General features: G+C 42.3%; 1 protein-coding gene across 2 annotated transcripts in view; it reads left to right on the forward strand.

Annotated features, from left to right (window-relative positions):
- The first annotated feature begins 387 nt into the window (after positions 1 to 387).
- The window catches only part of CENPI (centromere protein I), a 47,933-nt gene continuing 31,199 nt past the window's right edge, over positions 388 to 17,121 (forward strand). The window contains exons 1-6 of one of the 2 annotated variants that reach the window (XM_072626413.1): positions 388 to 589; positions 963 to 1,021; positions 2,512 to 2,696; positions 3,548 to 3,685; positions 15,094 to 15,212; positions 15,485 to 15,592. In XM_072626413.1, the coding sequence (XP_072482514.1) occupies positions 963 to 1,021; positions 2,512 to 2,696; positions 3,548 to 3,685; positions 15,094 to 15,212; positions 15,485 to 15,592 (609 nt within the window). In that variant the 5' untranslated portion in view covers positions 388 to 589. Of the gene's footprint in view, positions 621 to 962; positions 1,022 to 2,511; positions 2,697 to 3,547; positions 3,686 to 15,093; positions 15,213 to 15,484; positions 15,593 to 17,121 lie in introns of both variants that reach the window. The other variant, XM_072626412.1, reaches the window with a different exon arrangement.

Here is a 17,121-nt window from a genome sequence, read left to right on the forward strand (position 1 = left end):
AAGAGAGGTAGCTTTTTGAAGGGAGGAGAAACATAGCCTGAAACATAGCTCAGGGTTTACTTAAGTAAAGAATGGTGGAGACAGGGGTGTGTTTGTAGGTAACAGGAAAGGAGCTCGTAGGTAGGGAAGACTGAGGATGGCAGAGAGAGGGAGAAACTACTGGAAGACAAACCAAGAAAGGAGTCAGTCATTGGCAAGTCCCGCTATCAGACTCTTAAAGGAACTAGGTCGAGTTTGCACCCGTTCCATATTTTGAGAACATTCGAAAAACCGCAGTCTGTCGGGCCTCAACCAATCAAAGTCAAGTCAGCTGAGCCCCAACCAATCAGAGACCAGTAAGCGATCCAATCAGAGACCAGTAAGCGATCCATCAGGCGCTTTGGCTCGACTTTTGCGCCTGCGCGTGCGTCTACGTTACCTGGGGAGCGCGCTCGCCCGTTCGCCCCGCCCCTCCGAGCCCTCCGCTTGAGAGCGGGAGCTTGCGCGGGGTGGGGCTCTCACTTTCAAATTAGAGAGTCGGCGCGGGAGCTGTGCGGAGGCAGCCGGCGGGGAACCAGCCCTGGCTTCCCCTTACCTGCTGGAGGAGGAGGTTGGTCTTACTGAGGAAGGCTGTTCCCAAGGTAGGAGGAAGGCCGCGGGAGCGCGGGGGCGGCTGGTATTGGGACTCCTCTTCACGCACCGCTCCCCCCTCCTCTTGGGGCGGCTGGACGTGCCCACGGGTCATGTGACCGTCACGCTTGCCCCTCCGGCTGTGCCCCTCCCTCGCGCCCGATCCTCAGGTCAGCCCTCCCTTGTGGCCTGCGTGAGCCAAATCTCCCCGCACCCGCTGCTTCGCAGGCAGTTGCCCCCCAAGCCTGGGCCGGATTTAGAGACAGGGAGCTCTGTCACTGATCCGTTGGCCATCACGCGTACCTTTCTTTGTGTGTTTGCATGGGCTGTGTCGTTCCCACTTGGGCAACCAGATGTGGCAAGAGATGGAGTACCAGGAGCATCAGTACTGCACTGAGGAAGACTTATCAGAGTAAGTTCAGATACGATCTCAGACACGTAATGCCTGAGTGACCCTGGGCAGGTCACATAACCCATTGGCCTCAGTTTCCTCATCTGTAAAATGAGCTGGAGCGGGAAATGGTAACCCATGCCAGTATCTTTGTCAAGAAAACCCCACATGGGGTCCCAAGGAGTCAGACATGACTGAAACGACTGAACAACAGGTGCCTCCAATGTGCTCCTTCCTTTCCTGTGCTTTGTACTTTGTTCCTCTAAGGTTCAGGGCAGGTGCCAGGTCCTGTTTTCCTAATCCCCTCAATTGTTGTGGTCCTGCTTCCTGAAAGTGTTGACAGAAGTGGTCTTGGCATCAAAAAGACCAGCCTTTCTTACACACATACACACACACACAAACACACAGACACCCCCCCCACCCCCCTACCACCCCAGACAACCCTCTGTTGAGGGTTCTTTACCAATGAAGTCATAGGTCTTGTCAGATTAAAAAAAAATGTTTACTCATCCTTATACCTGTTATTCCATCCAGTAGAATATAGGCTACTTGAGGGAAGGGATTTTTTCCTTTTTTGTCTTTGTCTCTCCAGGACCAAGCACAGAGTAGATGCTTTTTAAAACAAACACCTGTCTCTAACTCTAGTACAGAGTAGGGGCTTTTTTTTTTTTTTAAACGAAAGCTTGTTCAGTTGAAGTGTATCAATTTGCCATCTTTGTGGACTGGGACAAATCACTAGGCCTCAGTTTGCCCAAGGTCCTTTCTGACTGAGAATATTCAGCATTTACACTCTTCACAACAACCCTGTAAGGTCGGTGCTGTTATTGTGTCCATTTTACTGAGGAAGAAGCTGAGGCTGAAGGAAGTTAAGTGACTCACCCAGGGTCGCGCAGCTAAGGAAGCATCTGAGGCAGGATTTGAATGCAGATCTTCTAGACAGCAAGTCCCAGTCTTTCTCCACTGAACCACCTAGCTGTCTCTAAAACCATTTAAAACCATTATGCTTAATTCCTTACCCTGAGCCTACTTTTGCCTATCAGTAAAATGGAGATGCTAATCCTTACGTTGCCTCTTTCATCCTTAAAACACAATTTAAATGAATTGTTGCATGTTCACAGGTCATGCAGTTGTGCTGATGGTGGTCCAGTTGTCTGCTGAGAAAGCAAAGACTGTGGCTCTTTGAGTCCACTTGGCCTGTTCCTTTGATTTTTTTCTTTCTCAGGAAGTTTTACCTGAGCAGGTTATGAGGGATGCTAGACCAAAGGAAGACTTAGAGGAAGTGTGTCATGGCAGTTGTGCACAGCCCAATGGCCTGCTCTATTAACTGTAGTCCTTAGAAGGACCCTTTGGCCCATCAAGAGGAACTCAGTATTGTGACTTCCTTCCAGAACCTCTTGGAGGCCATCAGCTTATTGATAGTTAACCTGTAGTCTTTGTTGGTTGGGGCTATCTTGTGATATCAAAAAGAGCATTCCACTTTAACTGGCTGCTGCTCCCCTTTTCCCTTCTAGCGCTATACTGCTGTCTACTCCAGAAGGTAGTTTGTCACCCGTTATTCCTATTGTGCAAACCAGTTCCATATCATGGAGCTTCAGTCAATGTACAAGAGGCTTAAACCAGAAAGGTGGACAGAACAGAGAGGAAGAACAGGAGGGTGCTGAATACAGCGAGACTGATGTTCTTCATCAAGCACTAGGTAAGTACCCATTAGCCATATATTCCGCCCCATATCCCTCACCAAGAATTTCTTCATTATCTTTCTTTTGATGTCCTTAGAGCACTGTATAACAAACGCTTTTGAATGAACTCTTCTCTAGTCTTCTTAAGTTACCACTGTTTCTTCCAATATAGTATATAGTGAAATGAACACTAGATTTGGAATCTGAGGCCAAGAGTGCCTGCTGTGGTTCTGCTCCATTTTTATCTGTGTGAGCTTCTCTTTCAGGCACCTCAGTTACCTCATCAACAAAATCAAAGGGTTAGACTGGATAATTTTTAAGGACCTTTTCAGCACACTGATATAACTACCTTTTTCCATGGTGGTTTCAAATCCAAATGAAATGATTTTGTCCTGACTGAAGACTACAGACTTTTAGAGATTTGTGGGAGGTTTTTGTAGTCAACTATTGTTCTTGTCCCAGAGGTCAGTGCTACCCTTGTTCCACATATGGTACATCTGATAGCTCCTTTTGTTACTTTTTGAGATACTTTACCACACATTTTCTTAATTCCTTTGAAGCGAAAATTAGATGCAGAATTCCTGAGGTTACAGATGGGCCAAAGTTATAATTTGTGAGGATAGAACTTGTAGAACAGTCAAGAGGTCAAATGAATAAGGCTGAAGTCATCAACATTCTTAACTTTTTAGGGACAGAATATTTTCCCAGTTTAAAAGTATGGTTGCTATAAAATATACTAGCAGTATAAGTAGAAAAAAAGTTGTCATCATTCTGAGGCTAGCCTTATTAAGAGTTCAAGATCATAACTTTGCTAGGAATGACTTCACAAGAATCTCTGGTCTTCAGAGTTTCCCTTTCAATTTTCTAGAGTACTTCAGAAATAAGCAGGAAAAAGGAGCCATCATGGAGAGACACTTGCAAACTGTGGAAGACATTGCTTGGAAGTCTGGGTTAGCACCTGAAGACATTGACACGCTGTTAGATGTGGCACTAACTTGCCCATTTGGTATGTAGGAGTAAAGCCAACTTTGGGATCAGTTTCCTCATGTTCATGCTCTCTCAATTTTGTAATATTATCTTCCTTAGATTGTATTTCAGTGTTTTCTAATTTGTGATCAAGTAGGCATCTCTAGTGTTGAAACTCTAAGGTGAGCATCTGTATGCCTATGCACCCCTCCCCAGCCACACATAAACATAATTGATCTTGCCATCACCCACAAAATTCTGAAATCCCTTTATCTGACCGTAATCTATTAACTTTTCACCTCTCTCTCTGTCTTCTCTTACAAAATTTCATTCTTCACCTGCACCATGACCTCCAGTCCCTTTTTCCCTTAGTTTCTCTCCTAGGCCATCTCCCCTACACTAGCCACTTGCTTTCCCCATCTTGGTTCCCCTTGTTGAAGCAACTCAATCCTCCACTGTCCGCTCTCTTGAATCCCTAGACCCCTTTTATCACACGTTATACCCTGTCAGGCCTCAGCCTTACATCACTCCTGTCATTCACTGCCTCTACTCCAGCAAACATACTACTGAATGAAGATAGAGAAAACCACACAACCATTCTAACTTGATCTACTGTAAATTTATGATATCCAACTTCAGCTGGGCCCTCCTTGCTGCTGGACAATCCTTCTATACCTCCCTATCCTACTCTCCACAATAGCTCTTCCATACCTCTTAATCTTTCTTCAGGCCTCCTACTCTCTTAGCTGAGAACCTTGCTTTTTTACAGAACAATGGAGGCTATTTGCTGTGAGCTCCCTCATTCTCATCTCTTTCCCCTCAGGTACCTTCTACCACGATCTCCTCTTTCACCCCTGTCTCACATGATGAGGTGGCCTTACTTCTTAGCAAGGCTAACCCCTCTACTTGTTCAAGTGATCTCATTACATCCTGGCTCCAACAGATTGCCCCCTCTGTCATTCCCACTCATTTATTTTCAATCTTTCCCTGTCTGCTGGCTTATTTCTGACTTCCTACGAACATGCCCGTGTGTTCTCCATCCTGAAAAAATCCTCATTTGATCCTTCTACCCCTGCCAACTATCGCCCTGTATTTTTTCTACCCTGTGTGGCTACACTCCTTGAAAAGGCCATCTACAATAGATGCCTCCACTTTCTCTGCTGTCACTCTCTTAAGCCCTTACAGTGTGGCTTCCTACTTTATCATTCCACTGAAACTGCTCGCTCCAGATTTACACTCTCTTAGTTCTGAAATCCAGTGGTCTTTTCTCAATTCTCATTCTCCTTGACCTTTCTGCAGCCTTTGACACTGTTGATGGCTCTTTCCTCCTTGATATTCTCTTCTCTCTAGGTTTTAGGGATACCACTCTTTTCTAGTTCTCCCAATCAGACCACTCTTCAGTCTCCTTTGCTGGACCATCTTTCAGATCAGGCCCTCATAAATATAGGTGCCCCAGGGGTCTTCCCTGGACCTTCTTCTCTTCTCCCTCTATACTACTCGGTGAACTCCTCAGCTCCCATGGATTTAACGACTATCTATAAGCTGATGATTCTCAGATATCTCTATCTTGCTCCAGTCTCTCATCCCACCCATCCTTGGCCTTGTTCAGTGTCTAGCCAAGGGATCAACTCACTGGGCTCCAAATCTCACTGCAGATCACTGCTGGGCAACAGGTGTTCTGTCTCCAGTTGACTATTTTTCTGTGTGGATTTCTGGGAGGTTTTATCTTTTTTGAGTGATTATGGATGTGACTGAGGAGTTCCTATAACAACCTGGAACTTAATTTGATCAGTGTCATATAACCGGAAAACCAAAGAATCTAAAGGCTGTCAGTGTCACCCAGAAGTCACTTTCATCCATTTGAACAGTTCCATAACACTAGCAAAGACCTTTTCTCAGCACTTTGCTTCCTTAGTAATGCCTTGCTTCTGCCTGGCTTTCAGTCTGAGAGTCAATGAATAAAGTTGTCTTTGTGGCTGCATCTGTCAAGGATTCTTGTAGGATCTTTCCACGTACACGTGAAACACCTTGTTTGAAGTAGGGCTTGAAGACTGCATTTTGCTTTACAAGGTCAAATGCTTTTCTATAATCAGTAAACACAGTGAGATCTTGCACACTTTATTATTTGATAAATTTTAATTTCCAGCAACTTTGTAAGCATTTACATATATGAACAAGGATATTGGAGAGTAAAAGCAAGAATAAAAAAGCCCCAGAACAATTGAGACATCGCAAAGTGATTGTAAATGATGATACCTGCAGCTGGAACTTTTGTTATTTACCATTTTGTATGGATTGTTATTTTGTGGTTCGGTTGTTTTCAGTCATGTCCTGTTTGGCCTAGAGGCCGAAGGGCTACCCGAGCCTTTTCTTACCTGTCATCCAGGTCTTCGGGGATCAACCGGATAAACGTGTTGAGAGAAGAGACTTTCCAGAGTCAAACAAGGGTTAGGCTTTATTCAGGGTTTTAGTTACGTGTGCAGGGTGAATTCTTCCTCAGGAGAGATGAATCCTCCTCCTCCCAAGGGGGCAAGGATCATACAGCAAGAGGATGGGAGCAGGAGAGGGGAGGGACCCTCTGCCCTCTAAGGGCCCCTCAGCGTGAAGAGCGCCTTCAGGCTTTCCTGTCCCTACTTAAGCTCTCCCGCCGCATAGTTTGCACGTGAATACCCTGCCTGCTCTCAGCCTTTAGCTAGTCAACAACAGTTGTGCTCAGACCATGGGCCAATCTCAAGGGTGGGATGCTCTCCCCAGCAAGTTTCCCACGGAGAAGAGGCAGAAATGCATGAGATAGCCTGTGTCTCATGCCTCAATTCCCAGCTGTTCCCTGGGGGGCCTCATGAGAACTCTGAGGTTTAGAAGTCCTCACCTTTACCTGCCTGAGACTGTCCACGTGAGAACTGAGCTTACACCCCAACAATGTCCAACTCTTCATGACCCTATTTTAAGGTTTTCTTGGCAAAGATACTGGAGTGGTTTACCATTTCCTTCTCCAACTCATTTTGCAGATGAGGAAACTAAGGCCAACAGGGTGGAGTGACTTGCCCAGGGTCACAGCGTTAGTGTGTGAAGCTGGATATGAGCTCATGCAGAAGAATCTGCCTGGTGCCACCTAGCTGCCCCAGCTCCCTCTTCAGTTGTTTTTCAGTCCAGTCCATCTTCCAATAGATCTTTAAATCAGTGAAGATAAACAGATGAAGAAGCATTTAAATGCTTACTGTGTGCCAAGTAGGGTGCTAAGATCTGGGGAGACAATTAGCAAAGTCAGATAGTGCCTGCTCTCTCAGAGCTCCCATTCTCATGGGAAGATAGCACTTCTGTTGGAGGTTTCAGCTGCAAGTCAGGTAGAAGGACTCCACTGGTTCTTTGGGTGCATCAGCAAAGTAGATGGCAATCCATCTGAGTAAACTGATGCAGTGAATAGAGCACCAGCTCTGGAGTCAGGAGGACCTGAGTTCAAATCCAGCCTCAGATTTTTTTTTTTAATTTTTAAATTTTTTTAATTAGTTTTCAGTTTTCTACAATCACTTCCATAAATCTTAGATTTTCTCCCCCTCCTCTTCCCTCCTCCCTTCTTCCCCTGTCCTTCTCCCCTCCCTCCCTGAGACAAGGCTCAGTGTGACTTTGGGCAAGCCACTTAACCCTGATTGCCTTGCCTTCCCCACTCCAAATAAAATAAAATAAACTCTGATGCATTGGTAGTGCCAAGGACTTTGATGGTGAGACCTTGCTTTTCTGCATCTCCAGCAACTTTGTCTGCTGAAGAGGCAGGGATGCAGCATCTGCAGGTGCAATTAAATCTCCTCGAAAGTTTCTGCCCTGGATAATGGCAGTAGTGGGCAGGCTGTGGATGCAAGATCTTTGGTGGGGGATGATGGGGGAAAGATTATGTTGCTGTCCAGGGCTAGACCTTTGGCTTTCCCAGCCTGTTCACCTAGATGGCAGGCTACTTCTCCACAGATTTTTTTCTTCTGTTATGGGTCTTTGATTATCTACATACACTTTCCTACTGTCTGTGTAACTGAAGGCATGGTCTGCTCTAGAAACTAAAGCCTGCCTGTCCCTTTCTTATTTTTTCATCAAGAATGCCCTTGTCACACGCACAGATCATTGTCATGGAAAGTAGCTTAGTGTGTCGATGCTGATGTCCTCTGGATCGTTGAGATGCCTCCAAGCTTTGGCGATTGTGTTAATCCAACACAGATTTCTGCCTCAGCTGCTCTGTCTCACTTCATTTTCTTCAGTGTCAATGAGGATCCAAATTGTTAAGAGACCAAAGGAGGTGATTCCACTGTCATCAGTGGTGGAAATAGATGATTATGGAAATATTGGCAGATCTGTTAGGCTTTTTCCATCTCATCCTTCCAGTTTTCATTTCTAAATATTTTTCAGATGATCTGGCTTAGTTGGGTCATATTCATTGCTTTATGCAAACTCATTTTTGTCTCTGCCTTTCTTTGGATGTTTGTAATCTTACACTCCCACCCCACCCCTATACACCTCCTAATGAAACTCTGCAAATCTGTTAATATTCTATAAGTTGATTGAGCTGTTCGATTTGTATGCAGTACCTTCTCATCTCTGTCTTGTAGTTTCGAATTAACTTGGCCTTTTGTTCTACCTGGTTGATCTGACTGCAGCATAGCTGATTATAGAATGACTCCTACGTGGATAATCAGCTGTATCCTGTCAGGTTCTGACTGACAGAAACTGACTAGTTTCATATTTTTGTAATGATGATTATTACTTCTTTCCAAGCCTTTCTGATCCTTGTGAATGAACAAAAAAGCACTTACGAAGTGCTGTGTCACAGCCAGGCCCTATGCTTAGCACGGAATACAAAAACAAAAGGCAAGGCAGTCCCTGCCCATGAGGAGCTCATATTCTAGCACATTTCATGGTACGGTGGCCAGGGAAGGGTTTTTTGCTTTGGAAAGTTACTGGGATTGTGCATAGAAGAACCATGGGGGCTGAGGTTGACACAGCAGCAGTGACGGTCTTTTTTAATTATGGTTTCAGATGAAAGTATTGATGCTAAATAAACATGAGGCTTCTGACCTGAACTCTGTTCTTCACCATGTTTCTTACTCTCCTTCATGCCCACCTTTGACATGAAGTTGCTAAGCACCAAACAGATTGGTTAATTAGATGTTCTTGCTGAGTTCATCAGAGAAATGTTGAAGTTCATCTTTCCCAGCAGATATTGTTACATAAGCTACAGTTAACTTTATGATGGCCTTTATCCTTATTCTAAGCTCTGCTGGGCAAGATGGCAAGTGTGCCATGAAACTATTTCTTGTTGCCTTTGGGCACATGATAAAACCATCTCCTTCATTTACTTCTTTTTTTCCAATTTATTTATTTATTTTTGGTTTTCAACATTCATTTCCAGATTTTGAGTTTTAAGTTTTCTCCTCATCTCTCCCCTCCCCCCACCCCAAAACACCATTGCATTCTGATTATCCCTTTCCCCAGTCTACCATCCCTTCCATCACGCTCCTCCCTTCCCTTATCCCTATCTTCTCTCTTTTCTTGTAGGGCAAGATAGATTTCTATACTCCATTATTTGTATTTCTTATTTCCCAGTTACATGCAAAAACAATTCTCAACATTTGTTCCTAAAACTTTGAGTTCTAACTTCTCTCCCTTCTTCCCTCCCCACCCATCTGCACTGAAAAGGCAAGCAATTCAATATAGGCTATATATGTGTCGTTTTGCAAAAGACTTCCATAATAGTCATGTTGTGAAACACCACCTATATTTCCCTCCATCCTATCCTGCCCCCCATTTATTCTATTCTCTCTTTTGACCTTATCCCTCCCCAAAAGTATTTACTTCTAATTACCCCCCTCCTCTCATTTGCCCTCCCTTCTATCATCCCCCCACACCCCACTTATCTTCTTCTCCCCTACTTTCCTGTAGTGTAAGATAGATTTTCATACCAAATTGAGTGTACATGTTATTCCCTCCTTAAGCCAAATGTGATGAGAGTAAGCTTTACTTTTCCCCCCTCACCTCCCTCTTTTCCCCTCCACTGAAAAAGCTTTTTCTTGCTTTTTTTATGAGAGATAATTTGCCCCATTCCATTTCTCCCTTTCTCCTCCCAATATATTCCTCTCACCCCTTAATTTTATTTATTTAAATATCATCCCTTCCTATTCAACTCACCCTGTGCCTTCTGTCTATATGTGTGTGTGTGTGTGTGTGTGTGTGTGTGTGTGTGTGTGTATAATCCCTCCAACTACCCAAACACTGAGAAAAGTTTCAAGAGTTATAAATATTATCTTTCCATGTAGGAATGTAAACAGTTTAGCTTTAGTAAGTCCCTTATGATTTCTCTTTCCTGTTTACCTTTTCATGCTTCTCTTGATTCTTGTGTTTGAAAGTCAGATTTTCTATTCAGCTCTGGTCTTTTCATCAAGAGTACTTGAAAGTCCTCTATTTCATTGAATGACAATTTTTTTCCCCTGAAGTATTATACTCAGTTTTGCTGGGTGGGTGATTCTTGGTTTTAGTCCTAGTTCCTTTGACTTCTGGAATATCATATTCCAAGCCCTTTGATTCCTTAATGTAGAAGCTGCCAGATCCTGTGTTATCCTGATTGTATTCCACACTACTCGAATTGTTTCTTTCTAGCTGCTTACAATATTTTCTCCTTGACCTGGGAACTCTGGAATTTGGCTACAGTATTCCTAGGAGTTTTTTCTTTTTGCATCTCTTTCAGGAGGTGACTGGTAAATTCTTTCAATATTTATTTTACTCTCTGGTTCCAGAATATCTGGGCAGTTTTCCTTGATAATTTCATGAAAAATGATGTCTAGGCTCTTTTTTTTTGTTCATGGCTTTCAGGTAGTCCCATAATTTTTAAATTGTCTCTCCTGGATCTATTTTCCAGGTCAGTTGTTTTTCCAGTGAGATATTTCACATTATCACATTATCTTTTTTTATTCTTTTGGTTTTGTTTTGTAATTTCTTGGTTTCTCATAAAGTCATTAGCTTCCATCTACTCCATTCTAATTTTTAAAGAACTATTTTCTTCAGTGAGCTTTTGAACCTTCCTTTCCATTTGGATAATTCTGCTCTTTAAAGCATTCTTCTCATTGGCTTTTTGGGCCTCTTTTGTCATTTGATTCAGTCTATTTTTAAAGGTATTAATTTCTTCAGCATTTTTTTGGGTCTCCTTTAGCAAGCTGTTGACTCACTTTTCATGATTTTCTTGCATCACTCTCATTTCTCTTCCCAAGTTTTCCTCCACCTCTCATACTTGAATTTCAAAATCCTTTTTGAACTGTTCCATGGCCTAAGACCATTGCCTATTTATTTTGGAGGTTTTGGATGCAGAAACCTTGACTTTTAGGTCTTCCTGTGACGGTATGTTTTGTTCCTCCTCTTCTGAAAGGATAGAAGAAGATGCCTGCTCACCAAGAAAGTAGCCTTCTATTGTCTTATTCTTTTTCCCTTTTTGGGGCATTTTCCCAGTCAATTACTTGCCTTTTGAGTTCTTTGTCAAAGAGAGGGTATACTTTGTGGACCTGTAAAAGTTCTCAGTTCCTCCCAGGTGGCACAATCAAGGGAGAGGAGTTTATTCTTCTCCTGGCCTGCACTCTGGTCGGTGAGCAGGTTTCCCTCTCCAGAGCCTCCACCAGCTCCACCATGCCAGCCAGCACTCCTCCTCACCCCAGGGCCACCACTCAGGGCTGAGATCCAGATCAACTTCTCAATTCCCCCAGGGGCTTTAGGCCAGGGCTCCAACAATGGAAGCTGCCACTGCCTTGGGCCAGGGCTAGACTGCTGTGTTCCCTTCTCATCCAAGTGAAAGAGCTTTCTCACTGACCTTTGAAGCTATCTTTGGCGTTTGTGAGTTGAGGAATCTGACAGCTGCTGCCAGTGGTACCTTGAAGCCCACTCCACTCCTGTCCTTGCCTCAGCGTGGCCCATGCTGTGCTGTGCTCTGCTCTGCACCCAATGTGATAGACCTTTCCTGTAGGCCTTCCAGGCTGCCATGGGCTGGAAATCTGTTTCATTCTGTCGTTTTGTGGCTTCTGCTGCTCTAGGATTTGTTTAGAGTCATTTTTTACAGGTATTTTATGGGCTGTGGGAGGGGAGCTTCTAGAGGTGCGTCCTTCTACTCCACCATCTTGGCTCTGCCCCCCTCCTTCCTTTACTTCTTGAAGGAGAACCTGTGAGCCTCCCTTCCATTTAACTACATCTTCATTTACATATTTTGGTTTCACTTATAGTGAGAATGTCAATATTTTTAAAAGTATCCTTTTTTTATTCTGAACTTAAGTATCAAATAAAATGAACATTTCCATGTACACAGTAGAAGAGAAAAAGATTGTACATGAAGCTGTACATCTCTTTTAAGAATGTCAATATTGACACTGTTGCTATGGCCAAAGAATTCTTCTCTTCCTTAGCTAGGCTGATGCTGAGACAACAGACAAGGTCTGTCGTTGGGAATGTGTTCCAAGACTTTGTCTTGCTGTGCTAGAGGCGGCCCAACTTGTACCAAGGTCATTCTTAAAGTGTGGTGCCTAGAATTGAACAGGACGTTTCAGATTTGACCTGCTTAGGGTTGAGCACAACAGAATTCTCACCTCCTCTGCCCCATCTCATGCAGCCTAAGACCATGGTAGCTTTTAGTGTCTTGGATCCCTTTAGTGGTCTATCCAGTGAAGGCTACAGATAGACCTCTGCTCAGAATAAGGTATTGTTGCCTACATTCATAATAGAAGGAAGTGCTGCACTCCAGTTAGGAGTTAGTTAAGAAAGATGGAATTTTTTTTCCCATCCAAGTTCAAGGATTCCTTCTGAAATCTCTCCAGACCCTTTGTGGGTCTGCACTTTAGGTTAAGAACCCCTAAATTCACATCTTTGGCTGTCATATCAACCCCTGGACTCATTAGACTTGCTGCCTGTTAAAAGACCAAAAGCTTTTTCAGATCAGTTGTTTAGTCATCTTGTATTTGTGAAGTGGATTTTTTTTTTAACCCAAGTATAAGACTATATTTATCCCTAATGAATTCTATTGTGTTAAGATTCAGCACATCATGCTAACCTGTTAATTTTGGGGATCCAGATTTTGTCATCTGACCCTTTGAGCTTTGTGTGATCTGTTTTGATAACTGTCCACCTTGTAATTTTCTTTATGTAGCATTTCATTTCCCATCTCTGTACCTTTTCATAGGTTAACTCCTGGGCCTGGAATTCTCTACCTCTGCACATTTTGACCCCAGCTTCTTTCAGGGTTCAGTTCAAGTTCCACCCTTTACAAAAAACCTTTTCTAATTTCCCTCTTTTCCAGTTGATAATGCTCTTGCCTCTCACTTTGGAATTAATTTGTATTTACTTAACTGTGCGCATAACATATTCTTCCTAGTAGAATGACAGCTCTTTGAGGGTGAAGACTGTTGGGCTTGGTCTCTGTGTTCCTAGCCCATGGAAGGTGGGTAGTAAGTGCTTTTTGAATAAATCTGCTATATCTAGCCCTGGGCCAGTTGCAAGATGCCTTAAGCATTCCACTAGCAAAGGCTTTCCCCATTGACTTTCAACCATTAACAACTACTCTTTGACTCAGACCATTCTGTGAGTTCCAGATTTTATATAACTGCTATGGTCTAGCTCCCATCTTCCCATCTCTTCTACAGTAACAATAAGATTTTTGCTGAATGCTTTTCTGAAGTCTACATTATCATTCCTTAGAGGGCAAGTGGCTGCTTTGTCTTCAGAGGGTCTGACTCCTTTCTCATCTGAAGACCTTTCCAGCTCATCTCTTCCTTGACTCCAGGAGTTCAGTGGCCCTCCACTCCTTTATTCTCCTTCCTAATTATCTGACCCAGTGTCTCTTGACCCAATGACCATCAACCCTGGACAGCAATTTGGATCCCTTCATTGATCCTCATTTCCCCAATAGAACTTTTTTTTGTTACCCCCAAACCTGTTTGATTCTTCTTAGATTTCCTTGCTAGCCACAGCTCATTTTCACCATTAGAATGGCTAATACATTTGTTGTGTATTGTGAAAAACACTAAGTGCCCAGATTGGAAGCATTGTTCTAGGTTGGGATAGATAGGAAATTTGATTTGAATCATGTGCTTACCCTCATGGAGTTTACAGTCCAGTACACACACATGCACACACACACACACACACACACACACACACACATACACATACACACACGATGACATAGGAAACAAAGTGCTTTTAAGTTGGACAGATTGTTACCACCTGGAGGTAGAGGATGAGGCAGGTGGCATCTGAATTGGCCTTTAAAGGCTTGGTAACAACTGAACAGGTAAAGTGCAGGAACAGGAAGGACATTCCTGGTATAGGAAATGTCAGGAAACCTCAAAGAGTCAAGGAACCCTTGGAATACATTCCAGAAACAGAATAGTTCAGTTATTTCAAGTATATATTATACATGTAGAGGAGCAGCATGAGATAAGACAAGAAAGGTAAGGCGGTGTCAGATTAAGGCAAAGGAGATTGAAATTGAGCATGTAAGTAATAAGGTGCTTCTTATTTTTTGAGTAAAAGAATGACTAATACTTGAATAGATCTATGACCTCATCACTGTGTGACTTTCCTCCATCAGTACACATCACAATCTTTATTGCTTTTTTACTCTTTGTGACTCTCGTCCATATTATTCCTAAGATCCTTCCTAGGGGATAGGCCCAATATTATAGGTGTTTCTCTAATGGTAGTGAGTTTTTTGGCCATGGCAAACTATGAAAGGATCTATAAGACCATGAAAATTAAAAGGTGGTTCAGGGATCAAGAGGGAATGAGCACCGAGGACAAACCCTCAACATTTCTGGAGGAGCTTCTCTGTCTAGGTTTACAAAGATATTCAGATTTATCACCAGTAAATATATGTAGGCACCATCTTCCTTTTTTTGATTCAGTTGCAAAGGTAACTGACCTTATAGCTTTCTTTCATCTAATCCAAGGAATTGAGGTGCAATAGTAGAATGGGAAGTGTCGTGAATGGTATATTTGAATTCTTGTAACCTTGTTGTCCAGACATGGAAGCGTGCTGCATCCTTGTATTACCAGATGGGAATGTTCAGATACTGACGTGTGTGTGGAGGAGGTGTGCATGTGAGCTTGTGCTTGGGTGTACATGCCTTGCTACCTGCTGCTTCCAAGGATGACTGTATTTTGGGTTTTTCTCCCATTCTTTATAAAAGAACTAGGGGCTAGGCAAACCACCATTTTTGTTAAGACCTTAATTTTAATTTTGAATCCAGTGCTATTTTCTAGTGAAGTTGAGGTTGGGTGTTGCCCGTTGGATTTTTTTTTATTCCTTTTCACTAGGGATGTTTTGCGAGCTTTTTTTTTTTTTGGTGGAAATGATAGGATTAGGTACTAGAAAAGAGTGATTGGGGAAGAGACAGGAATCAGAGTTGTGCTTTCATCTGAGACTGTTCTGTTTTCTAGCTGAAGCGGTGAAAACTCGACTGTTTAAGTGCCTCATTCCAAACACTCTGATACCTGAAAGTGCTGTGGTTAGAGCTTTCTCCAGGCTCTGTTCAAGCAAGTATTCTAACAACATAAAGGTAATCGCTTAAATACTTTTAATCATGTGTCCGTGAGAGACATTTTCACTATAATGGTGGTGGCTGCTTCTGCAGAAGGCCTCAGTCTGGGAAAAATTCAGCCTGACACCAGAACTTGGCTGAAAGAATTTGAACTGAGAAATGAAATTGTTTCTTTGCATGTTTGAGTATTATAGAAATGCAGGTGATTGAATAGTCTCTGGGAAGGGAGCTAAGCTTTTGTGCTTTAGTCATATTTACCTGAAGGTCAATGTTCTGTTTCTTTGTTGTAGGCACTCTTTTTTCGATGGTTGATTGCAATGTTTGACTTCATTGATCACAAAGAGGAAATGAACTCTCTTTATGGCTTCTTCTTTTCCTTTCTGCTAGAGGAAACTATGGTAAGTATGAATGCCCTAAGGGAAGTGGTATCCTGTGCTTGTAGTGTTCATATATACTACCCAGTAATGTTTTTGCCTTCTATTCTTAAAAATTCTGGACTTAACAGATATCACATAAAATGGGCCTTTCCCGAATTCCCTGAAATATGAAGAGAGAATTATACATGCAGTTGCAACTGTTCTACTTAGCTTGTTTTTCTTTTTATGTATAGAATACTTTCAACTTGGTAGCTTTCTGAGATGCCCTGCTTGTCAGCTTTTTTCTGGCCTTTTATTTTCTAGTCTGTATTTTAAAAAAATGCCTTAGTAGCATTCTTGTCTTTATTCTCTTTTTATTTCTCTCCATTTTTGTTTTTTGATCTGCTTTATGGCTGTCTCTTTTCAACATCCCTGCCCCATTGGAAAAAAAAGAAAAGGAAAAGCCTTTGTAAACAAGTATACATCGTCGGGAAACAAATTCCCACGTTGTCTGTGTCTGAAAGTTTTTGATCTTACTCTGTGTGCATGTTGAGTTACTAACCCCTTTGTGAAGAGGTGTGTAGCAGGCTTCATCATTAGTCTTCTGGAATTGTCGTTGGTCATTGAATTAATCAGTTGTTGAGTTTTTCAAAGTTGCTTGTCTTTACAGTGTTTCTGTTATTGTATACATTATTCTTCTGGTTCTGCTCATTTCACCCTTCATCAGTTTATATGAATCTTCACTGGTTTCTCTGAAACTCTCCTCTTCCACATTTCTTTCTATTACATTCATATACCAGAATTTGTTTTAGCCATTTCCAATAGGTGCCCACCCTCTGAGTTTGTAGTTCTTTTGATAGTAGAAAAATAGCTGCTATAAATAATTTGTTTTATTTCTTTTTGTTTAGAGGCCTAGTATTGACATAGCTGGGTCAAAGGGTGCACAATTAGGGGGCATTGGGGGGCATAGTTCCATATGGCTTTCCAGAATGACTGAGCCAGTTCACAGTTCCACCCACAGTGCTTTGGGTGCCTGGTTTCTTAAAACCTTGCCAGAATTTGTCATTTTCCTTTTTTTGGTCATTGTTGCCAATCAGATGGGGGTGAAGTAGAACCTCAATATTGCTTTAATTTGCATTTCTCTAATTATTAGTGATTGGAACATTTTTTCATATTGCTGCAGATTGCTTGGATTTACTCCCTTGAGAACTCCCTATTCAAATGATTTGGGAAGAGTGGGTTTTGTTTTTATAAATTTGAGTCTATTCCTTATATATCTTGGAAATTAAACTTTGATCACAGGAATTTTTTGGAAAGATTTTCCCTGTTACCTTTAGTCACCTGTTTCCCTTCTGATTTGAACTGTGTTGGCTTTGTGTGAAAACTTTTTAATTTTATGTTATCAAAATTGTCCGTTTCATCTTCTGTGATCTTTTTAATCCTTTGGTCATAATTCTTCCCCTATCCATATACCCCAAAGATAATTTCTTCTTTGTTTCTCTAAGTTGTTTATGATGGGAACTTTCATGTATCCATTTGGAGTTTATATATGGTGTTGAGGTATTGGCTAA

This window comes from Notamacropus eugenii, chromosome X (genome assembly GCF_028372415.1).
Source record: "Notamacropus eugenii isolate mMacEug1 chromosome X, mMacEug1.pri_v2, whole genome shotgun sequence".
Taxonomy (NCBI): Eukaryota; Metazoa; Chordata; class Mammalia; order Diprotodontia; family Macropodidae; genus Notamacropus; species Notamacropus eugenii.